The sequence below is a fragment of the Bos taurus genome, chromosome 21 (assembly GCF_002263795.3).
Source record: "Bos taurus isolate L1 Dominette 01449 registration number 42190680 breed Hereford chromosome 21, ARS-UCD2.0, whole genome shotgun sequence".
NCBI classification, from domain to species: Eukaryota; Metazoa; Chordata; class Mammalia; order Artiodactyla; family Bovidae; genus Bos; species Bos taurus.
Window position 1 is genome coordinate 26,770,212 of NC_037348.1, and position 24,200 is coordinate 26,794,411.

At 51.1% G+C, this 24,200-nt stretch overlaps 1 protein-coding gene across 8 annotated transcripts in view; it reads left to right on the forward strand.

Annotated features, from left to right (window-relative positions):
- Positions 1 to 23,750, forward strand: part of CEMIP (cell migration inducing hyaluronidase 1) — a 160,064-nt gene extending 136,314 nt beyond the window's left edge. For all 8 annotated transcript variants that reach the window (XM_059879303.1, XM_002696612.6, XM_059879298.1 and 5 more), the window contains 9 exons: positions 1,957 to 2,137; positions 3,406 to 3,621; positions 8,834 to 9,045; positions 10,249 to 10,434; positions 13,342 to 13,546; positions 13,732 to 13,818; positions 14,739 to 14,896; positions 18,615 to 18,715; positions 20,804 to 23,750. In XM_059879303.1, coding sequence (XP_059735286.1) covers positions 1,957 to 2,137; positions 3,406 to 3,621; positions 8,834 to 9,045; positions 10,249 to 10,434; positions 13,342 to 13,546; positions 13,732 to 13,818; positions 14,739 to 14,896; positions 18,615 to 18,715; positions 20,804 to 20,931 — 1,474 coding nt within the window. In that variant the 3' untranslated portion in view covers positions 20,932 to 23,750. The remainder of the gene's footprint in view (positions 1 to 1,956; positions 2,138 to 3,405; positions 3,622 to 8,833; positions 9,046 to 10,248; positions 10,435 to 13,341; positions 13,547 to 13,731; positions 13,819 to 14,738; positions 14,897 to 18,614; positions 18,716 to 20,803) is intronic.
- The last annotated feature ends 450 nt before the right edge of the window (positions 23,751 to 24,200 follow it).

A 24,200-nucleotide genomic window follows, 5' to 3' on the forward strand; every position in this document is an offset into this window, starting at 1 on the left:
TTTTACAAGCAACTCTGGGTCTGCATATTTGGGTTTCCACACTGAGGGTTCCCAGCCTCCCAGGGCCAGAATGTCCTGATGACTTCCAGAGGTGAGTTTGTTTATGGAAGCCTGACAGCTTGGTCAGACTCGGGCAGGTTCCTCCAACTGCATTTGAGAGCAGGAGCCCAGGACTATGCAGACCGAATCGTGGGGGATCCCTCCTATATAGGCCTGGGTTGGGGTCCCAGTGTAAAGTAAGCACATAGTTTAAATATAGAGCTAGTCAGAATGGGCTGCCCCTAAAATACCTTAAATGGAAAGATGCACGGAGCTGCTCCATGAGAACACGATTCAAGGCGATGACATTAATCAATTACAAACAGAAAGATACAGAAATACCAGAAGTCCTTGGCACACGGTGTCCTGAAGGCACGTTGCCAAAGACTGGCATGACCAGGCCCTTCCTTGGAGGAACATGTCTGGATGAGGGGACCCCAGCTCTGGAGATGGGGACAGCTGAAATGTGGCCTCTCCCCATGGACAGACCCCCTTTTCTGCTTTGTTTTCCTTTCTCTGCCCTTCCTTCTTTATGTTTACTGTGGAAAGAGAGGGTCCTGGCCCAAAGTAGTTGTTGCTGTTGTTTAGTCGCTCAGTCATGTCCAACTCTTTGCAGCCCCATGGACCGTAGCCCGCCAGCCTCCTCTGTCTGTGGAATTTCTCAGGCAAGAATACTGGAGTGTGTTGCCATTCCCTTCTCCAGGGGATCTTTCCCTCCCAGGGATCGAACCCACGTCTCCTCCTTTGGCATGTAGATTCTTTACCACTGAGCCACCAGGGAAGACCCCCTGAAGTAGAGATACCAGTAAAAGCATAAAAATCAGGCTTGAAGAATGAGCAAGTCTAGATTCGGGGCCAGGCCCAAGATGGATCAGCTCAGCCATCATAGGCCTGTGTTTTCCACACCCTGTTCAGGAGTCTGTGGCAAAGGAGAGCGGCATCTTGTGTCCCCCTGCTGGACCCGAGGCAGAATTTCTGAGTCACTAGTTCTCCCACAGCCCCTCCTACCTCCAGCTCCAAGCCTTTTGCCTTTTACTCCATCTTTCCCTGCCTCCTGGGTACCAGGACTTTCTTGAGGTCCTCTGCCAACTCACAGGCTTGCCCTCCCCGTGGGTCCTGCCCTCTCTTCTAAGGGTGCTTGAAATATCACATTGAAGTTACTCTCCTGTTTCACTATCACCTTCCGTTCTGTGTCCTCCCTCTCCCTTGTTTCCCAAACCCAGCACCCTGTCCATCAAAAGGCTTACTCACAGAGAGGAAACTCATCTGGGGATGAATCTAATTAAATTGTTATAGCAACTAAAACTAAGGGGATAATGACTAATGGCTGTACTCTCCCGAGGGACATGATATTGATATTGGCACTCTCCAAGAATATTCACCGTATTTATCCAATGACTCTTGATAGGATGGAAAGATTTGGAGAAATGTCTGTCCAGAACATCCCCCAAACCTCAAGCCAGCAATTAGACATCCATCCATCCATCTAATAATTCATCCAGCAATCATTTATTCATGTGTACCGGTGGCTCAACAGTAAAGAATCTGCCTGGCAATGCAGGAGATGTGGGTTCCATGCCTGGGTCAGGAAGATCCCATGGAGAAGGGAATGGCTCCCCATTCCAGTATTCTTGCCTGGAGAATCCCATGGACAGAGGAGCCTGGCAGCCTATATAGTCCATGGGGTCATAAACAGTCGGATACAACTGAGCACAGATGCATGCATACTGTATCCATAAATGCTTTCTTAGTGAATGAATTAATGAATCAATCATGTTGTGTTATAGGGGCAGTTTGGGGAGGTGGAGTAGGAATGAGGAATGATTTACCCATCATTACCATCCACCTTGGAGGGTGCAACAACATGGCGGCCCGACATGGCCACCAGCCTGACAGCTGACTCCCTTCACTCCACAGGAATTTTCCCATCCGAGGCATTCAGTTCTATGACGGCCCCATCAACATCCAGAACTGCACTTTCCGCAAGTTCGCAGCCCTGGAGGGCCGGCATACCAGCGCCCTGGCCTTCCGTCTGAACAATGCCTGGCAGAGCTGCCCCCACAACAACGTCACCAACATCGCCTTTGAGGATGTCCCGGTGAGTGGGCCTCCCCCCTTACCCGGGGAGGTCTCTCAGCAAACCCAGACTCGGCCAGTGATTCACGAGTCCCCAGGGGCCTGGAGTCTGAGCCGTTGCCACCACCACAGGGGTTGAACATCCTCCTCCAAGCAGGTCAGGCCACGTCTCAGGTCTGTCTGCAGCCAAACTGGAAAAGTACAAGTGGAGGTTGCCCCACAGGTCAAGTCTGGGTGAATGCCCGCCTGCCCTCAGCCTGTGCAAAACCCACCCAGGCCTTGGCAGGAACTTTCCGCTGCCCTCAGGGTTCTGAGGCTCTCTTCCTCCAAGGATCTTGGGTTCAACCTCTACAGTCTGGTGACTGGGCCACTTCAGTTGGCACAATTAATCTAAAAATAAAACCCAGCAGTTTCTGAAGGAATCTTTGCAGAAGCTCTGTGTAATCTCTCCTGGAGACTGAAACATAAACAGGGCCCTCCTGGCCCTGGGCGGCAGCAAATTAGGAGCCGGGGCTGAGGTGGTAAGGATGGAGGGCTGCCCCTGAGACGGGCAGGTCCAGGGCTCTGGGTACATTTTCTCTGGGTTACAGCATTCCCAGACCTCCCCCTCCTCCTCCCCCTGCTCCTGCCCTTTGCCTGTCTGCCCAGTTCCTGGCAGCTGAGGGAAAAGATGTGAAATTCAAGTTACTTAATTTCTTTACTCAGGACATTGGAGGCCTGAAAGAGTTCAGTCATGGAACTCTCCAAGGGCTCATGTTGAAAGACTGCCTTCCTACAACACAGTGTACACTCACCCACACACACCCCCACACACTCACATACACATCCTCGCTCACACATATCCCCCTGACATGTGTGTGTGTGTGTTATATGTATATGTAATACTTTCTCATGCAAACACTCACCACCACCTCAACCTCATTTCCTCTCTGGCTCTGTCACACACACACACTCCTCTGCCCACCTCCCCGCCGCCTTCAGTCCTTGAGCCACGTGTCCTAGTACTCTCTGGGGTTGCACACAGCAGCCAGCCCTCCAGTGAGTAGAGGCCAAAACCGCATGCTGGCCTGAGGGCCGAAGCACAGCAGACATTTGGCTGTCTTTCTGGCTCCGTCTGAAGGGTCAGCCATGTGGTTTCCTGCACTACCCCGGAGCCTCTCTGCATTGGCTGGTTGGTAGAATCAGCAGAAATCAGGAACGAAATCGGGAACTTCACCCTGGCCCGCTGATGGCCACTACCCCCAACCCTCCACCTTCTGGTCCAGCCTCACTTTCCCGGTTTCTGTTCAGATTACTTCCAGAGTTTTCTTTGGGGAGCCCGGGCCCTGGTTCAACCAGCTGGACATGGATGGGGATAAGACATCGGTGTTCCACGATGTGGACGGCTCCGTGTCTGAGTACCCCGGCTCCTACCTCACCAAGGATGACAACTGGCTGGTCCGGCACCCAGACTGCATCAACGTTCCGGACTGGAGAGGCGCCATCTGCAGCGGGCGCTATGCACAGGTGGGTGGGGATGCGGGGTGCGCCTCCTCGGGATCACGGTCATCTATTCGTGGGACAAGCATTGAGCCAGGCCAGAAAGAGACACGGGCTTCTTCTTTTTGAACAAATCATTTTATTTATTTGTTTGTTTTTGGCTGTGCTGGGTCTCTGTTGCTGTGCACAGGCTTTTCCTTAGTTGAGGCGAGCAGGGCCTGCTCTCTAGTTGCGGTGCCCAGGCTTCTCCCTGTGGTGGCTTCTCTTGCTGCAGAGCAAGGGCTCTAGAGTGCAGGCTTCAGTAGTTGTGGCGCACGGGCTTAGTTCTTGTGGGATATTCCCGGACCAGGGGTCAAACCTGTGTCCCCTGCATTGGCAGGCAGATTCTTTACCAATGAGCCACCAGGAAAGCCCTATAGGCTTCTTTATTCTTTTTTTAAAAAATTTTATTAGAGTATAGTTACTTTACAATGTTGTCTTAGTTTCTGCTGTACAGCAGAGTGAATCAGCTATACGTATACATATATCCCCTCTTTTTTAGATTTTCTTCCCATTTTAGTCACTACAGAGCATCAAATAGAGCTCCCTGTGCTTACAGTCAGAGAAGGCAATGGCACCCCACTCCAGTACTCTTGCCTGGAAAATCCCATGGACGGAGGAGCCTGGTAGGCTGCAGTCCATGAGGTCACTAAGAGTCGGACACGGCTGAGCGACTTCACTTTGACTTTTCACTTTCATGCATTGGAGAAGGAAATGGCAACCCACTCCAGTGTTCTTGCCTGGAGAATCCCAGGGACGGGGGAGCCTGGTGGGCTGCCATCTCTGGGGTCGCACAGAGTTGGACATGACTGAAGCGACTTAGCAGCAGCAGCAGTGCTTACAGTAGGTTCTCATTAGTTATCTATTTTATACATAGTGTATATATGTCAATCCCACTCTCCCAATTCATCACCAAAACATCTACAAACAATAAATTCTGAAGAGGGTATGGAGAAAAGGGAACCCTCTTACTCTGTTGGTGGAAATATAAATTGGTACAGCTATTACAGAGAACAGTATGGAGGTTCCTCAAAAAACTAAAAATAGAACTACTGTATGACCGAGAAGTCCCACTCCTGGGCATATAAGTGGAGAAAACCATAATTCAAAAAGATACATGCACCCCAATGTTCATTACAGCACTATTTACAATAGTCAGGACATGGAAGTAATCTAAGTGTCCGTCAACAGAGGAATGGATAAGGAAGATGTGATACATATACACAATAAAATAATACTGTCATAAAAAGGAATGAAATTGTGCCATTCTTTATTCTTTTTATTTTTTCTCCCCACCCAATAGGATTTTCAAAAAGCCCAAGTGAAAACACTTTGTAAGTAGAGGTCAGGTCCTGCACTTACTATGTGACCTTGGGCAAGCTACCTAAACTCCTGAAGCCTCTGTTTTCTTATATGTAAAATCAGGATAATAGTTGAACTCTCTTAGTGAGCATGTAAGTGCCTCGCCAATCCTCTCCACCAGAAATATAATACAGGCACATGAGCTCAAATATTCCAGGAGTTACATTAAAAAGGAAAAATAAATGAGTAAAATCTATTTTAATAATAGACTCTATTTAACTCAATATATTCAAAATGCTATCATCTCAACATGTAATCAGCATAAAAATCATTAATGAGGCATTTTACATTCATTTTTTCCCCCTGTCCCAAGTCTTCAAAATTCTCTGCATATCTGATGCTTGTAGCCCATTCAGTTTGCTTTCAAATTTTCTACAGTTAAAGTCAAAGCTAGTCCTACCAAACAATAAAGCTGTGTTTCAGGGAAAACTCTCTTACACCACTTTTGAAATTTAAATTAATTAAAATGAAATTTAAAATCTGGGGCCTCGGCCACACTGCCCACATTTCCAGTGCCCAGTGGCCACGTGGGCAGCAGGCAAGGAAAGTGCCCAGAATGTGAAAATATTGGTGACTATATTAATGTTATGTGGAGGAATAACCAGGACTGGATGAGCAAAAGAAACGTCTCCAAGGAGACAAAGAGCTGTAAGATGAGGAGGGTGGTGAGCCTGGGGGCCCCATTCGGGGTAGGAACATGTAGGGATGAGGAAGTCTTCACCACCACCCCACAGGCAGGCAGTTACCACCACTTGAGGCCAGCATCGGGGTGGGCGTTAGGAGAGACCTAAAGGGGGACTTCCTAGAGGTCCGGTGGGGAACACTCTGCACTCTCACTGCCAAAGGCCCGGGTTCATTCCCTGGTCGGGGAACTAAAATCAAAAAAGAAAGAAAAGAGAAGTGCCAAAGGCGGTAAGGTGGTTTGATATCTGGGGAGAGACAGAGCAGGGAGCTAGGGAAAGGGCCATGCTGGGGCAAGGTAGGCCCCGGGGGCAGGGCTGTGCTGGGAATAGATTCCAGCAGAGGCAGGAGGGGCTGGAGTTAGCAGGAGAAGGGAACAGAGGAAGAAGGGGCCAGGATCAGGGAGGTCCAGGGTGTTTCTTTCCACAGTAGAAGAGGAGGTGATGCACTGAAGGGGTAGAGAGTGGGCCTGAGCCAGGGGGTCTGCAGAAAGCAATCAGGTTGGAAAGAGTTGCCGCAGAGACTGGAAAATCCTGACAGAGGCGTGTGGAAGGAGTGCCAGGCCATGCTACAAACCCAGTGGAGACGGCTGATGGAGCCTGGAAGGGCACCCCCTTCCCCACTGCGAGACTTCCTCAGGCCTGCCCCGGTGCCCTGCAGGGGAGGCGAACCTGTGGAATGGTCCACGCCAACGGGCTGCCATGTGTGTGGGCAGGACAAGGGGTCTGATGCTCCGGGAGTGAGCAGATGACATCATGGTCCAGGGCAGCTCAGAAGGGAAGTGTGGTCGGAAGGGAGCTGATAGACGGGAGTCATGACCCACATAATTAAAGGGTGACCAGACCCTTATGCCTTGCAGCCGCACTCTGAAAGTGAGAGCATCCCTGATTCAGGGCCGAGACATTCCGTGTGGAGGGAGCCTTGATCTTGAGCTTCCTTCCCACCCTTTCTTACTGATACATTGCTTATCTTCTGCAGAAAAGGGCTGACCAAGCTTGGAGGTTATCAGAATCCACTACCGGCTAATTATTATTAATATTCTCCTTTCCAGAGAGAGTGGGATGCATTGACAGAGTAGCATTGAAACATATACACTACCATATGTAAAAGAGATAGCCAGTGGGAATTTGCAGTTTCATGCAGAGTTCAACCCTGTACTCTGTGACAACCTAGAGGGGAGGTATGGGGTGGGACATGGGAGGGAGGTTTAAGAGAGAGGGGACATATGTATACCTATGGCTGATCCATAGTGATGTATGACGGAAACCATCACAATATCATAAAGCAATTATCCTCCAATTAAAAATAAATTAAAAACATAAAAGGATGGGAAAAGAACATGTAAACACTAAAAAATTATAATGATAATATCCTTCCTTCACTTTACAGGTTACCACAGGCTTTAAGATGCAATACCTTTAAACTCTTAGACTCATGACAACTCCAAGTTAGGGCAGGGTTGAAGTTCCTCTTCCCATTTTACATGTGATACAAGCAGAAAGGAAGAGAACTCCTTTCCAAAGGCACAACGTTATTGAATCTTGATGTGATGTTTTCTCTTGGCCACAGCCACAGGGATGTCACCTGATGAATATGGGACAGATCCTAAAACAGGACACGGTGTTTCATTTGATTTCTTTCTTGGCTGTACTGGATCTTTGTTGCGGCATGCAGTCTTTCTCTAGTTGTGGTGCACAGGGGCTTCTCTAGTTGCAGAGCACGGGCTCTAGAGCATGAAGGTTGGGTAGCTGTGGGGCGTTGGCTGAGTTCTGTGTCATGTGGGATTTTATTTCCCCAATAGGGGATCAGACCTGTATCACCTGCATTGGAAGGTAGATTCTTAGCCACTGGGCCACCAGGGGAGTTCTGGGTGCAGTGTTGTTTGGTTTTTAATGGATTTAAAAAATTGAAGTATATAGTTGATTTGGGGGCTTCTCAGGTGGCTCAAGGAGAAGGAAACGGCCACCCACTCCAGTATTCTTGCCTGGGATATCCCATGGACAGAGGAGCCTGGTGGGCTACAGTCCATAGGGTCGTGAGAGTCAGATGCAGCTTAAGGACTAAACCACTACCACCCACCAGATGGCTCAGTGATAAAAAAAAAAAAAAAAATGCCTGCCAGTGCAGGAGACTCGGGTTCAATCCCTGGATTGGTAAGATCCCCTGGAGAAGGAAATAGCAACCTACTCCAGTATTCTTGCTTGGGAAATCCGACAGAGGAGCCTGGTGTGCTACAGTCCATGAGGTCACAAAAGAGTTCGACACAACTTAGCGACTAAACAGCATAGTTGATTTACAAGATTGTGCCATTCTCTGCTGTAAAGTGATTCAGTTATACTCATATATACTTTCTTTTTAGGTTCTCTTTTCTGTTATGGTTTATCACACGCTACTGAATCTAGTTTCCTGGGCTATACATGGGGACCCTCTTGTTTATCCATTTTAAATATCATAGTTTGCATCTACCAACCCCAGACTCCCAATCCATCCTTCTCCCTCCTCCCTCTGCCTTTTGGCAGCCACAAGTCTTTTCTCTATCAGGACGTGGTGTTTTAAACCAAGGGTGGCTCAAAGCATTCAGGCTCTTCTGTCCTTTGGACTCAGTGGCTAACAGTCTTGCTTGCATGTTTGCCTCTGAAATGAGACACCATTGGTCACCCGATGTGTGCCGAGAGCCACAGGGACCGGCCACTCAAGCCATACACCAAGGATGAGAGGGAGAAGTCAGCCACATGCCAGGCTCTTTCTCAAATGCAGACAGGACAGTAGCTGTTACAGGGGAGTTACTTCTGCAGCAGAAGTGTGAAAATCCTCTCTCCCCTCCTCCTCCTTCCTGATCCCCCTGACTTTCCCCCCAATTTGCTCTCTAACAATTAAGCAGACACCCCCCAAGTTCCCACTAGTCTCCCCTCAACAGTGCTTTTTTGAAGATGAATGGAGAGCATTGGCTGGCTTGCACAGAATAACTAGGACCGCATTCACCAGCAGAAAGAGATGCCCCCTTATTTGGCCTCCTTTCATTCAAGCTTTCTAAAAAGGGCTCTGTGAAGAGCAAGTGCTTGTGAAAGTGTACTCTGTGCTCAGATGTTAACCAGATGCTCCCGGGATGACCCCTGGTAATTACCCCGTTGTGTGTTTCCTTTTTGGGCTCTAAAAGATGTACATTCAGGCCTACAAGACCAATAATCTGCGGATGAAGATCATCAAGAATGACTTCCCCAACCACCCTCTCTACCTGGAGGGGGCCCTGACCAGGAGCACGCACTACCAGCAGTACCAGCCAGTCATCACCCTGCAGAAGGGCTACACCATCCACTGGGACCAGACCGCCCCGTCTGAGCTCACCATCTGGCTCATCAACTTCAACAAGTGAGTGGGGGGCGTCATAGGAGCAAGGTGACCTGGGGACAGCTGCCCTGGCCCCGCTCAAAGCTATGGTGATAACAGGGCCTCATTTCAAAGTCCTGGGCTTACTGTTCACAGAACCCCAAGCTAGCCCACGTCACCCCTGCACGAGGGTGCACCTAGCGGGCTTGATATCACCTCGTGGTTAAGAGGCAGAAGACGCGGAGTGAGGCCCTGTTCCGCGCGTGGATGACCTCGCACAGGGTGTCTGACCCTCGGAACCTCTGTTCCTTCTTCATCTAGGAGATGAGCCTACATAGTGTTACTTTGCAGAGTTGTAGTGAGGATGGAGTGTGAGAGTGTACGGCAGGCATTTCACCCAGCACCTGGCTTTACAAAGTGCTCGACCTATGGCAAAAATCCCTGGCGTTCCCATTTTACAGAAAGAGACGAGACTCTGTGAGGCGAAGGGGTGAAGCTGAGGGCATCTGGAGAGGGCTTCACGTATTTGTTTATGTCACGTATCTTCTGTGCATGAACATCATTAACTTGGCACAGTATTCCCGTGAGACAGACATTTATCAGATGCAGAAAAGAAGACCCAGAGAGCTGAGATGGGCCCCACAATCAGGCTGAACCAGGAAGGGGCTGAATCCAGATCTTACAGACCCTGGTTTTTTCACTCTGGCCCTGTTGAAGTGAAAAAGTGAAAGTGTTAGTCTCTGAGTCTTGTCCCGCTCTTTGCAACCCACTGGACTGTGGCCCACCAGGCTTCTCTGTCCATGGAATTCTCCAGGCAAGGATACTGGAGTGGGTGGCTGTTCCCGTCTCCAGGGGATCTTCTTGACCCAGGGATTGAACCCAGGTCTCCTGCATTGCAGACAGATTCTTTACCATCTAAGCCACTAGGGAAGCTCCTAGCCCTGTTGAAAGAAGGTCTTTTTATTTTTCCTAGCCAATATTCCACATGGAACACACACTGCAGACCCTGGGGACACCCCACTGACCCATTGCCATCATCCATTCCAGTCATCATCTCTCCCTCTGTCCTTGAACACCATGTGACCCAATCATGACCAACAGCAAATGTTCTTTCAAAACTCCCCACTGAAAAGTGGACATGCCATTCGGTGGAGGATGCTTGGGTCTTTGTCCAGTGCACACCGAAGAGGCCCCGTGGCTGGGACATCCTTACTCGTCACCTGATGACTGTCCTTCCGGTTCTAGGGGCGACTGGATCCGAGTGGGACTCTGCTACCCCCGGGGCACCACCTTCTCCATCCTCTCGGACGTCCACAATCGCCTGCTGAAGCAGACGTCCAAGACGGGCATCTTCGTGAAGACCTCGCAGATGGACAAAGTGGAGCAGAGCCACCCTGGCCGCAGCCACTACTACTGGGACGAGGACTCGGGGTGAGGAGCCCTCTTAGGTTGTCCCCTAGCCTTTCCAGTAATCCCAGACCCACCATGCAATGGGTAACCTAATACCCTTTCCCAGGCACTTCTGATCTCAGGTGGATTGTATCATCCACCAGTGACATTGTTTTTAAAGCTGTGAAGCTTTCGGAGGAAAACAAGCATGCTCTTAATATACACGTGGATTGTAGAGAATCCACCTATTTTAGGAGAAACAATGTGAAAGCAGTGAATCTTAGAACTGAGAAAATGTGGCACATGACCTCAACTCCTTACACCACAGTCAGAGCAGATGATATCATCCTTGATTCAGAAATAAGCAGAGGAGGCACAGGGTGAAGGGTAACGAACAACTTGTTCAGAGAACCTAGCACGAACTTGGCACGGCTGGTCTTGAGTGCATACCTCTCTGTACCTCCACATCCTCCCCTTTTGCTGAACTGCACTAGGTCCTATTCAGTAGGGACATCACGGGGACAGAGTCCCTGTTCCTGGAGACAGGGAGCTAGGAGGTCACCTTCCCTAGAGAGAGAGAGAATTACTCTGACATCTTAAGAATGCTGACATGTCTTTAGAGCCATGAGCCTGTTGTTAGCCAACTCTCCAGAGACTAAGGGTAAAATATTGTTTGATATTCATTTTTTTCCTTTCTTTTTAAAAAATATTTTTATTTACTTATTTGGCCGCTCTGGGTCTTAGTTGTGGCTCATGGCATCTTTAGTTGAGGCATGCGAACTCTCAGTTGCAGCATATGGGGTCTAGTTCTCTGACCAGAAGGGATGGAACCCAGGCCCCCTACACTGGGAACCAAGAGTCTTAGTCACTGGACATCAGGGAAACTGCTGTACTTTTTTTTCCACCCTTGAATTGAAATCAACATTTAGGAAATAGAGGATGCTTAGAAATATCTATAAAGATAGGGCTTTATCAATTTGATTAAAGGGAAATTCAGATTTGAAAGTCAGAAGTGTAAGTAAAAATGCTGGGGTCTGGAGAGGCAGCACAGAGCACCCCTTCCCCACATCAGTTCTAAACCAGTGGTGGGGCAGACAGGACAGCAGGTGAAGAGGAACCTGTCTCACTGATGACAGAGCTACTGGTGAGCAGAGCTTCCCAATACTGGGTGCCTCTACCCAGCTCTAGGCTACTTATTTCATGAGGGTGGCCATGCAATGACGCTGAAACCAGCGTTGTGATTCATAAGTAGCCCTGAATGAGCCGCCATGCAATGCTGGAGCTGTTTTTCTATAAGCTTTGAAAAGGAAACTAATTTTTTTTTTGCTCATTCTTACTTGAAAACTCTTCATTTGACCATATGATTTTTGAAAAACAAAATAGCACACCAAGATAAAAGACGAAACAAGAGTTCAAATAACTCAGCTATGAAGTTCCTAGTCCAGTGGAGGAGAAAAGCTTGCCTGGGGAACCCTGGCAATGACAGTAGACTCATCTGACGTCCCACAGGAAAGCCTGTTTTTCAAGAAGTCAGCATACTGTCTTTGATATTCCGATGCCTATGCCAAAATATTAAAGGAAAGCATCCCATGTTCATATGACTGTGGTATTTGTGAATAAAACTCATTCCTTTTTGATACCCGTGGAGATTATAGCATGGTCTTTAGGGTTTAGGACCTGGGTAATGTTCATGCCTGCAGTAATATTCATGAAGATAATGAATGCCATAGGAAATAACTTCCAAGTGGCGTGTAAATAGTAAGGAACAGCTTCCCTGATGGCTGAGCGGTTAAGAATCCGCCTACCAATGCAAGAGACTTGGGTTCAATCCCTGGGTCAGGAAGATCCCCTGAAGAAGGAAATGGCAACCCACTCCAGTATTCTTGCCTCGGAAATCCCATGGACAGAGGAGACTGGCGGGCTACAGTCCATGGGGTCACAAAGAGTCAGACACGACTTAGCAACTAAACAACAACGGGGTACATGGGGGGCAGACCAGAGCCTCCCCCCATCCCACCCCGTTGGCTGACCTATATCCCCACACCCAGCAGTCAAATGAGCTGCTCCACTTTCCCTGGGAAAACATCAGTGAGGGGACAGGATGGGCCCAGGAGTGTTTAGAAAACTCCCTCCGTATGAAAACTAGAGAAGGAATTAAATATCCCTCATATAATAGCAGAAACTATTATGACTGAAAAAATGTAAATAAGGTGAAGTCTTCATCGCATCATCTATGCCTAATATCTTCTTTTAGGATCATGAGAATTGCTTTGTTCCAGAGGTGTGAATTTTTCAAATGTAAACTGCCACTAAACAAATTGAACCTTTTTTGATCAAAAAAATGTTTAATTTATGATTTTCCCCTTAGAGCAGATTCTGCTGCTTAATTCACCCCTTTTATTGGTTGCTTAGCTCATCATTATACCTATTGATTATCACACTGGGCTTTAATTCAGTGACAGCCTCAGGGACGAGCTGGGTTGTAGGATGCTTGTTTCCTGTGTAGAAAGCCAGACTCAGGCTTTTTTAATTCTTAGGGCTGTTTTCCATGATCTTTCTGCCTGACAAATGTGTTACTCTTTCTTACGTTCTGAGCACCTGCCTTCAATGGCTACCTTCTATTCTGCTATGGCCTAGGACACCTGAAAAGATTGTCTGAGGGTTAAATGAGATATGTCCGTTGATGGCATGTGCCCAGCATAGCAGAGAGTAGGTGCTCGGAAAATGAAAATTGTCAGTATTAGCTTTATCTTCAGTGCATTTTTTTTCATTTCTCCAACCACGTACAACCTTGTGGAGGTGGGGGGTGCTCCTCCATTCTGTGGGGCCCACTGGGTCTAGTACTGTGGCCAGCACAGAGTGCGGAGGCAGAGGGAGGAAGAAAGCGGGTCGGGGGAGGAGGAAGATGCGGATACCAAAGGGAACCGCCCGCTCTGCTCCTGTGTGCAGGCTGCTTTTCCTGAAGCTGAAAGCTCAGAACGAGAGAGAGAAGTTTGCCTTCTGTTCTGTGAAGGGCTGTGAGAGGATAAAGATTAAAGCTCTGATCCCAAAGAACGCAGGCATCAGCGACTGCGCGGCCACGGCCTACCCCAAGTTCACGGAGAAGGCCATTGTGGACGTGCCCATGCCCAAGAAGCTCTTCGGTTCTCTGCTGGTGAGTGTCCAACAGCCAGCTGAGCCCCAGGGCCCTCAGGCTCCTCTCCGGACCTCTGCTCCCCTCTTTAAACCCTTTCCCATGGCTGAGGGGTTACAGGGAAGTGAAGAGGCCGACCAGCCCTCGAGCTGGATGCTGGACCCCCCGAACCTGACACCCACCCTGGGTTTTTGTTTTTTCTCCAGAAGACAAAGGACCACTTCCTGGAGGTGAAGATGGAGAGTGCCAAGCAGCGCTTCTTCCACCTGCTGAACGACCTGGCGTACATCCAAGTAAGCCACCGTCCCCGTGCCCGGGGCATCTCTGCTCACCGAGACCTTGTGTCAGTGCCTAGGGCTGTGGTTGCCAGTGACTGCCAGCCAGGTGGCTGAAGACAACAGAACCTTCCCCGCACAGTTCACAAGCTGGATGCCCAACACCATGGGGCTGCCAGGGTTGTCTCCTCCTGCAGGTGCTGAGGGCGAGTCCTTCCCTGGCCTCCTCCAGCTTCTGCAGCCACCAGCAGCCTGGATGCCCCCCTTCCCAGCTCACAGCTGTGTTCCCCCAGCCTCCGCCGCTGTCCTCCTGTGGTCTTTCCCCCATGTGACTGAGTTTCAGACCTCCCTCTTCCTTGTCCTTATAAGGACATCTAACTTTGGATTTAGGGCCCATCCGAAATCTAGGATGACCTCATCTTGAGATCGTTAACTTAATTACATCTGCAAAGGCCCTTGCTCCAAATACGGTCACTCCCAAAGGTTGCAGTAAACGTGTCTTTTGAGGGGGAGGCCATCCCAGGTGGCTCAGTGGTAAAGAACCTGCCTCCCAACGCAGGAGACACAGGTTCGATCCCTGGGTTGGGAAGATCCCCTGGAGGAGGAAATGACAACCCACTCCAGTATACCCACTCTTGCCTGGGAAATCCCATGGACAGAGGAGCCTGGTGGGCTACAGTCCATGTGGTCATGAAGAGTCAGACATGACTGAGCGACTGAGCATGCACACACACACACACACACACACATCCTTCAGCCACTAGGCAGGGCTGCAGGAACTGACTGAAGTGGGTTTTATGCTTTGAACAGCTGTACTGACACCCTCTGCCTTCAGAGCCTACAGGGGACCCATGTGGGCAGGAGAGCCTCAGGACTCCGATGCCTTCGGGACCCCTCCCTGCCTCCATGTCACACTCTGTGTTGCCTGGCATCTGCAGGTGGATGGGAAGAAGTACCCCAGCTTGGAAGACGGCATCCAGGTGGTGGTGATTGACGGGAGGCACGGGCAGGTACTGAACCACACCGGCTTCAGGAATGCCATCCTGCAGGGCATCCCCTGGCAGCTCTTCAATTACGTGGCGACCATCCCCGACAAGTGAGTCTGGCCGAGGCCCCCTCCCTGTCCCTGGGGCCTGCATCACAGTCCAGGCTGAGGAAGCTTAGGGAGCCTCCACGCACTGTCCACAGCTTCCCAGGTGGCTCATTGGTAAAGAATCTGCCTGGCAATGCAGGAGACACGAGTTCAGTTCCTAGGTCAGGAAGATCCCCTGGAGAAGAAAATGGCAATCCAGTCCAGTATTCTTGCCTGGAGAATTCCATGGACAGAGGAGCCTGGCGGGCTACAGTCCATGGGGTTGCAAACAGTCAGACAAAACTGAGCAACTGAACAATAACAACAGGGGTCTGCCCATCCATGGTGGGAGCTGGCCAGGAAGCCTCCCTACCTGGTGCCTCTGAGATGGGAGCCGGGGCCACTGTGAATGTAGGTCAGGCCGAGTCTACCAGCTACACACGAGAAGCCTGCCCCGGCCCTCCGCCCCCACCCGGCACACTCTCCCAGCGTGAGCTCATCCCCGCCCGCACTCGCTGCAATCCAAATGTTGGTGGCTGCCAAGCCTCTCCAGCCCCCGTCTCCCTCCTAAATGCCAGATATTTTTATCCAACGGCCACTTGGACTCTGCCACCCAAATGTCCCCTATGGAACTGAATTCTCATCATTTTTTTTTTTTAATCCTCTAAACCAGCCAACCCTCTTGGCCATATTTTGGTGAAATCGTCATCTCCCATCCAGGCAACTAGCTACACCAGAGTCCAGGCATCACATTTGGTTCTGGTCTTTCTTTCGTTTTGACATCACCACACTCAGTAATCACACCTGTCGATTGCCTGCATCGTGGCTGCCCTGCTTTTATCCCAGGACACCCTCTCCATCGCCTCCACTCTGCCACCCACACTGTCAGACAGTGACCCAACAGACTCCCTCGCCCAGCCTCCCCCACTTGAATCCACCCACCATATTGGCGGGGGCGGGGGGCGAGGGGGCAGTGAGCTTCTTAAACACAGGTGTCCCCTGTCCCCTTTCCTAGGGGTAATTTCCCTGCCACCTTCCAAAACTAACTCACACATCACCTGTTTGGTGAGGTCTCTTCTGATCCAACCAAAAGTTTCTACTCATCCCTGCCCCCACAGAGGACCAGTGGATGTATCTGCTCCCTCATCTAGGGTCTAGATTTTTATTTTTTTAAGCCTTTTATTTTATATTAGCGAATAGCCAATTAAGTGTTGTGATAGTTTCAGATGGACAGCAAAGGGACTGAGCTACACACATACATGTATCCATTCTCCCCCAAACTCCCTTCCCATCTGGGCTGCCACATAACCCTGAGCAGAGTTCCATGTGCTGTACAGTAGGTCTCGGCTGGTTATCCATTTTAAATACAGCAGTACGGGGATCATATCCAACTCATATTTTCATTTCTGATATAATGGAGAACTCACTCCAAAGCCACAACCTGGACTAGCGGGCAGTCTAAGTGCTCCATGTGGTACCTGTCATCCAGGAGGTGCTTGGAAAATATTTACTGATGAAAACCAAGTGCTTCCCAGATGCTATATGAGGGCCTGACTTGAACTGTACGCTGTGTGAGATTCCAAAGACAGGGTGGTGCTTGACCACCTTTGGTCATGTGCTTCTTCAGCATCATGTTTTCACATGCAGATTCATACCGAAGCAGGAGATTAGCTGATTTGGGGAAAAAGAGGATCATCTAGAGATTTTTAGTTTCTGTGCCTTTTGGGGCCAGAGGACTTTTCCTGGAAATGAAATAGGATGCAGAAGCCTACAATAAGAAACGGAAATGCAGGAACTTCCCTGGTGGTCTGAATGGTTAAGAATCTGCCTTGCAATGCAGGAGACAAGGGTTTGATCCCTGACCACAACTGAGGTGCTGAAGAGCAACTAAGCTCCAGTGCGTTGCAACTACTGAGCCCAAGCAAACTAAAAAAAAAAAAAGAAAGAAACCGAAATGCAGAGCTGCTCTGTTGAAAACCAGGGGTGAGAGGCGTAGGGCCTCCCCATCCAGGGCTCCTCTCAGCCCATGCTGCAGCCCCAGTGCACCTTGCTGGGGACAGCCCTCACCAAGTACCTGCTGTGAAGCACGCCCTGGGTTGGCGCTGGGTACCCAGGCAAGATCCGGGTACCCCCCCCAACCTCAGGGAGAGCAGCAGGGCTTGAAGGAATAACGCAAGGCAGGTCCCACCCCACTGTCCCCCCCAGGTCCCAGCCAGGTGGCCCCACCTTCCCACCCCATCCACGGGGCCACCCCAGCCCCAGGGGCCCAGGGAAAGGAGGACGCAACTGCTCCCATCAGAGCCTTCCAGGATGGCTTCCGGGGGCTGCCTCTGTCAGCACCCCTCGGGAGCCTCATGTTGACAGGTGTGGGGGCTCAGTGGGCATGAGAAGCTCAGGCCAGGCAGAGAGGGGCCCCTGAAGAGTACAGGCAGCTTCCGGTGCTGCCAGGAGGCCAGGACACATGAGTAGCTCTGTCCATCTCCCTCCCCACTCCCAGAGGACATGCTCTTCATTTGAGTCCAGCCCAGCAAGGAGGCTTCACTGAGCCAAAGGGGTGTTAGCTTTATTTCTGAATGGGAGTGACGGGGACAGTCTCCTGGGAACAGACCCCGGATCTAGAATCCAGAGTCAAGGGTGTTGACAATGCACTGCCCTCCTCCTCCCCAGCCCTCTGTGATCCAGAGGAGCCGGGGCAGCCCAGCTCCCCTCCTCTCTGCTCTTCCCACACACGAGCTCTTTACATTTTGACAGCTGTCTTTCTGCTCCCTATCGGACACGTATGGGGGTAACAACGGCTTCCAGAGTCCTATACAGTTTTTCCATGTCTGGACTGCGGTCTGTGGTTACAGGATTCCTCTGAGAGGAAAACTAGAAGCCCCAGTGGGCCTCTGTCCCTGTTTCTGTTCCTGGGGGAGGTGTGCATTTCCTGCCGTCTGGCCCAGCAGCTGTGTGGACCCCCACAATGGCCATTCTCCAGCACTTTGGCCTGATCGCACCCAGGCCAGGGGACTAGAGATCTCAGCTCCTCAGCAGGACTCTTGCAAGTCGAGCCCTTCAGTCTGGGCAGCCCCAGGCCTGCTCCTCCTCCCAACCCCAGGCACGGCTCCCCTTTGGCAGGTCGTCCTAGCTATTGGCTTGGCCAAAGAATTCATTCAGGTTTTTCCATTGTTTTTGTTCAACCCAGCACTTAGTAACCATGTGCCTTCATCTCCCCATCTGTAGCATGGAACAGTCACACTGTCCTGCCTGAGCGGAGATGGGGAGGCATGATCTTGAGGGGTTAACCCTCCCCTGAGCACAGGGTGACTCAACACTCTGCTTCCTCCATCACCACATTTCCATCGGGTCCTACACAATCCTTGTACCTTCAGGTTAAGAGATGCACACTGAAGTTGTTTGTATGCCGGGCTCTGGCGTCAGTGCTGGTCCCCGATGGTGGGCTCTGTGTGCCAGCTCTGTCCTCTTTGGGGACAGCCATGGAGCAGCAGTGAGCTGAGAGCAGGCTCAGAGAGAAGATCACGGGCACCAACTGCAGCCAGACGTGTGGGAGGGTGTTCAGGATGTCGGTCATCACATGGAAAGAGCCAGTCAGCCCGGCACACAATCCTGCTCTCCCCCAGTCCCTGGCAGGGCTCTGGGCACTGCTGACTCAAGTCCCACCAGCCACCATGCAGCATCCCTGCCCGGGAACCCCTTACCCCACTTTGTCGTCCAGGCCTCTCATTTGTCCTTTCTGGTTCAGTTCCATAGTTCTCATGGCATCAAAGGGAAGATACACCTCCAGAGGCCCATGGACCAGAGTGCTGGAAAAACTCGGGGCACACAAGGGGCTCAAACTAAAAGGTAAGGGTTCTTGCATTGACCCTGAGTCTGGATGCCCGGGCCTCCTGCTGAGGCCAGAGCACTTCCCCTCAAACCTGGTGTGACCTCAGAATCTTCAACACAACCAGCAGTCCACAGCTGTGCAGGGCAAGAGGCTCCCTGGTCAGCGTCCCTGCCCTGCAGCAATGCCATTCAAACATGTGATCAGACACCCCATCAACTCAGCAAATGGCCCTTTTAATCCACAAAAGTATCAGCAGAAAGGGCTGCTTCTTCCCTGGTGGCTCAGTGTAAAGAACCCGCCTGCCAATGCAGGAGACATGAGGTCCATCCCTGGTCGGGAAGATCCCCTGGAGGAGGAACTGGCAACCCACTCCAGTATTCTTGCCTGGAAGATTCCCTGGATAGAGGAGCCTGGTGAGATACCATGGGGTCACAGAGAGTCGGACACAACTTAGTGAATGAAAAACAACAATCCACGGGGCTCAGTTTGACCCTCCTGCCTCAGTTCCTGCTGCCTGGATCGGCCAGAGTCACTACCTCTGCCCCAGCTTTCCTGCCAATGGCCAGCGTTTGTACAGTCCTTTGTAGCTGGCAAAGCTCTCATTTGAGAATATATATGGCTTGTCCAACATCACACAGCTCTTCTGCCATAAAGCCTGGCACAGGCCTCTCGGGGAGGAAGCCAACCAGGACAAAAATGTCAGCATTTCATCACCATCATCAGTGTGATGAGAGAGTCCTTGGGGAGGCTGAGAGAGGAGGCCAAGCAACCTTCCTGATAATAATGTCCACTGTATTGGGTTGGCCAAAATGTTCATTTGGGTTTTCCATACGACGTTATAGAACATCGTATTTGTTTCTGTTTGTTTTTTTTTTTCTAACAGAAAAATGTGAATGAACTTTTTGACCAACCCAATAGTTATCATGTAAATGCCCAGCCTTGTGCCTTGCTGAACATCCTATAAAGATCTGTTATTCACTAATAACCTGCAGGACAGGTACTGTGATTTCCATTTAAGGTAGAGCCACTCAAGAATTAGTCATTTAAGATTAGAATTTGGATCCTAATATTCTAACTCAAAGCCAGCCATCCTTAGCAGCCAGGCCATCCTGACTGCAAAACACATCAAAGCTAGCAGCCTGTCATATGGGAAGTTTATCTCAAGCCTCTCGCAGAGAAAATTCAGAAACAATGAAAGTCCTTCCAATGAGCCAAAAGAGAAAACAAGGAAAAGAGAAGCGTCTTCCCCAGCCCAGTACTGAAAGCATCTAGGGGGCCTGTGTGCCTTAAATTAGGACCCTGGGACTTCCCCAGTGATCTAGTGGTTAAGAATCTGCCTTCCAATACTCGGGGCACAGGTTCAATCCCTCGTCAGGGAACAAAGATCCCACATGCTAGATGACTGGGCAAAAAAAAAAAAAAATCAATTAATTAAGACCCTGTTGCCAAAAACTGATGAACATAAAGGTGACGTTGTTCAGTCAAGGGACACATTCCCGGGGTGATGCATGTGTACAACCTACCAGGCGAGGCCATTCCCCAGTGTCAACGTGGATACCCACATCCCTCGGACGGGGCTGAGCTCTGAGCTATGGGACAGAGGGCCCTGCATGGGGCTTGGGATTCTAGAGCTCTGGCCGGGCTACACCATCTGCTCAGGGCCCCTGGGCAAATTTCTCTGCTGCTCAGAACTTCCTTCTAAAGCCACGGGATATTGGCGCCAGGGCAAAGATCTTGTAGTTGAATGCCATTACTTGACAGATGGGGACACAGGGCTTAAGAGAGGAGCAGGCACTTGCTGCTAATTTTAGGGTCAGCTTGATGGCAACTGGTTTCTTGGAGGGGATCCCCTGCATAGAGCAGAGCCAGCACTCCACACTGGTACTGGAGGCTCAGGTGAGACCCTGTGTGCCCTGTACAGACCAACGCCAGGCACCATTGGTAACATGGCACAAAGCTCTTCCCAGGGAGACACAGTCCAGTGCAGCTAGAGGAGAGGGTGCCTGGTGGGGGCCAGGGAACGGCAATGGGGAACCCCAGGAGGCAGTGGGTACATAGCCATTCTCTCGTGAAGTTTATGCTTACGCGACTTTACTGCTTTGCAGAGAAAATGGTATTCGTTGGCTTCAAAGGCAGCTTCCGGCCCACCTGGGTGACCCTGGACACTGAGGACCACCACGCCAAAATCTTCCAAGTGGTGCCCATCCCGGTGGTGAGGAAGAAGAAGCTGTGAGGACCGCCGCCACCCCGTGCGCCCCCACAGTGGACCCTGACACTGGAGTCTGGGCAGCGGCCCGGGGCAGCGAGGCCGGTTCCCACAGCCCCCGTCTGGCAGCTGCCGGGGAAGGCCATGTGTCAGCCCTGATGGGCCAGGGGGAGGCTTCTGAGCCCCCTGGTGCTGCCGCCCACCCCCCTCAAGTGTCTACCTGCAGCCCCAGGGCCATGTGGGCTGATGCTGCAAACCTTCTCCTCCCTGCAGCCTCCCAGGGGTCTCTCTATCTGTGCCTCTGCAGTGGGGGCTGTGGGGACCACAGGGAGCCATGGGCTCTACTGGCAAAAAAGGTCCTCTTTGGCAGGAGTTCTGCTCCAGCTGGGAGGCAGCCTGGGGGTGGGAGGGCGGGGTCACTCACAGATCTCCATGCTCTCCAGCACAGTGTTAGGGTGGGAGGTGCAGGAAGAATCCTCATTCCTGTAAGCAGGACCCGACCTCCACCGGGTTCAGAGCTCAGGTGTAGACAGCGCATGGAGATGGAACCAGCTGCCCTCGGGGAGGACGAGCCTGCCTCCGGAGGAGGTCAGCCTCTCAGGAGACTTGGCGCCCAGGCCATGAGTCGGACTAGGTGACTTTTAAAGGCCCTTTCAGTTCTGAGAGCCCAGAAGTCTGTGGCTTCTCACGCTGTGTCTGGAGTCCCGCGGTAGGCAAGAACATTCTTCTCAGCCGACATCCATGACGCTGGCGCTCCGGGCAGCCAGGATGGAGGCGTGAGAAGCAAGGCCCAGGGTGAGGGGCTCGGCTGTCTGGCACAACAGACGGTAGGTGTAAGTGCCTTCTGATGCTAGGCAGAGAAAGCTAAGAGGGCTCAAAGGGGGCCGTGCCAGTTCCCAAGAGGGAAAGAAAGGGTTTACGTGCTCAGGTGGGTCTGGAAGCTTCTTGCAGGAGAGGCCCTGGGCTCGTAGGGATGAAGGGCAGGGGGCTTATGGGTGGCAAGGATGGGGCAGCCTGTGCAGCATTCAGAGGCTGAGCCCTTCCTGCTGAAGCTGGATGACTTCAAGGTGGCCCATTGCCCTGGACTCGCTGGACCCCCGTAGCAGAGAAGCATGCATCACAGGGAGGGCTGGTGGGCCCCTGACACCCAAAGTGTGGGCCAGCCGGCCCCACCTATGACTCCAACAGAGGCTGGAGTCAAGTTGAAAAAGGTGGGCTCCTCCATGAGAGGCCCATCTGCTCCTCACTGGGGAGCCCCGAGAAGCGCTCACACCTCAGGGCGCCGGGCTTTCGGAACCAGAAAGGGCCTTAGGAGACACCTAGTCCAAAGCCTTGGTTGTAGAGACGGGATGATGAGACTCCAAGAAAGGGAAGAACCACACGGCCAGAGCAGGGCCAAGATGGGAGCCCCCACTCCCCACACTCACTGCCACACCACGCTGCCTCAACTGCCGGCCGGAGGGGCCAGGCGTTCCTGAAGGACAAGCCCCGCTGAAGGGAGAAAAGATGAGACTAGAAAGAGAGTTGTTGGCCAGGACTGTTTCTGCCCCGGCCCCCTCACCGTGCACACAAGGGCACCCTCCTGTGGGCTCTGGAGGCCCTGCAGCCTCCACTTGGCTCAAACTTACCTGCCCTCCGGAGGGGCGCCCAGCCACCGCAATAACTGCACTGGTGCTATCTGCATCTGCAGGTCTGCAGGCACGCCCAGCAGACAGTGTCAGGCCACCCCGACACATCTTTGGGGGGCTGGCTAGGTGGCTCTCCAGGGTCCATCCACCCCAGGCCCTCTTGAAGAACTGCCCACCTTGGAGAGCCAGGAGAGCTCTGGAAAAGGAAAACTCTGTCTGTGGTTTATACTGTCTCATGAGACCCCAGGGTCACTCTGGGTCTCATGATGACCACGTCTGTCCCCTCTCCTGCCCCAACCACAAACTCCTTCTTGTCCCTGTCTGTTCAGCTGCACCCAGTGAGGCTCAGCCTTAAGTCCACCCCCCGCTCCCAGGGTGAGCCAGTCACCAAAGAGGTTTTTCCCACTAAAGAAGTCTTTCAGCTGCTAGGGGGTGACGGTGGGACTCTGCCTCTAAGGACACGGCAGCTTCAGAGGCCCGAGTCCCTGGAGGGACCTCTTCCAGGAAGATCTGAGGCCGTGGGGAGGAGAGTTCAGATGACCTCATGTTCTTTTCGTCTATAGTCCTGTTGAGTTTTCCTAAACTCTTAACGCAAGGGTCTCACACTGTGAACCACTTAGGGTGCGATCACTTCCGATGGCCAGGAATGTTAACTGTCTTTGGTTCAGTTTATGTAAAGAAAATATCTATTTGAAAATCCTCAGAGTTGTACATTTGTCAAACAGCACAGGATCTGTGCATATAACGTTCCTTCCAAAACCATTCACCAAGAGCCCGTGTCTGGGCATGTTCTTGGTAGCACAAATTTTCTTACTGCTTAGAAAATTGTTCCTGTTGTTCTTTCTGTTTGGAAGCCTCAAGATGAGTTAGGCCTTTTTAAAAAAACAAAACACTCCTCTGAAATGCTTGTCTTTTTCCTGTTGCCGAAATAGCTGGTCCTTTTTCGGGAATTAGATGTATAGTGTGTTTTGTATGTAAACGTTTCTCGTAGGTGTCACTATGAACAAAGATATATTTTCTATTTATTTATTCTATTATGCACTTCGAGAAATTGTTGTCGGAGAAATGAAGAATCGTCTTAAATGTCTTATTTGGGTATGTTCTTTGGACCGCTTGAAAGGGGTGTACACAGGACCTTCTGCTTGCAGCAGACATCGGCTCTGGTTTGGAAAATCTTGCTGTACTGTAGTAAAAGTAAAAAGGATGTCATCCACCTGACTGCTTGTTTATTTTCCATTAAAGTGGGTCTCACTTTAAGCCAGAAAGCTACGGAAAATAAGACAGGAAATTACCCTTTGCCGCACTGGCCGTTCACTTCGAAGAACCAGTCATGTGTCCTACCTCATCCTGTCCACAAGGGGACGCTCAGGACAGCAGGTGGAGAAGGTCCTAGGAGAGGAAAGCTGTCATTCATGTGGCTGGCACATCCATGTTGGACTGTGTAGTCCTTACTCCTAAGCATCAGAAAGCTGTCAAGGCAGCACCCTCCCTGGGGAAAAGCCAGAGGTTAGTGCAGTCTGGACTTGAAGCAAGACTGTTTCTTCCTCATGGGTACAGTTTGGGCAGAGGCCAAACATGATGTCTGGGGAGAACATGGAGACTGAGGTGGAGAGATAGGTCCAAATCAAGCTGCCAGACAAGAAGGGTGGCAAAGCAGGTTAGAGGGGA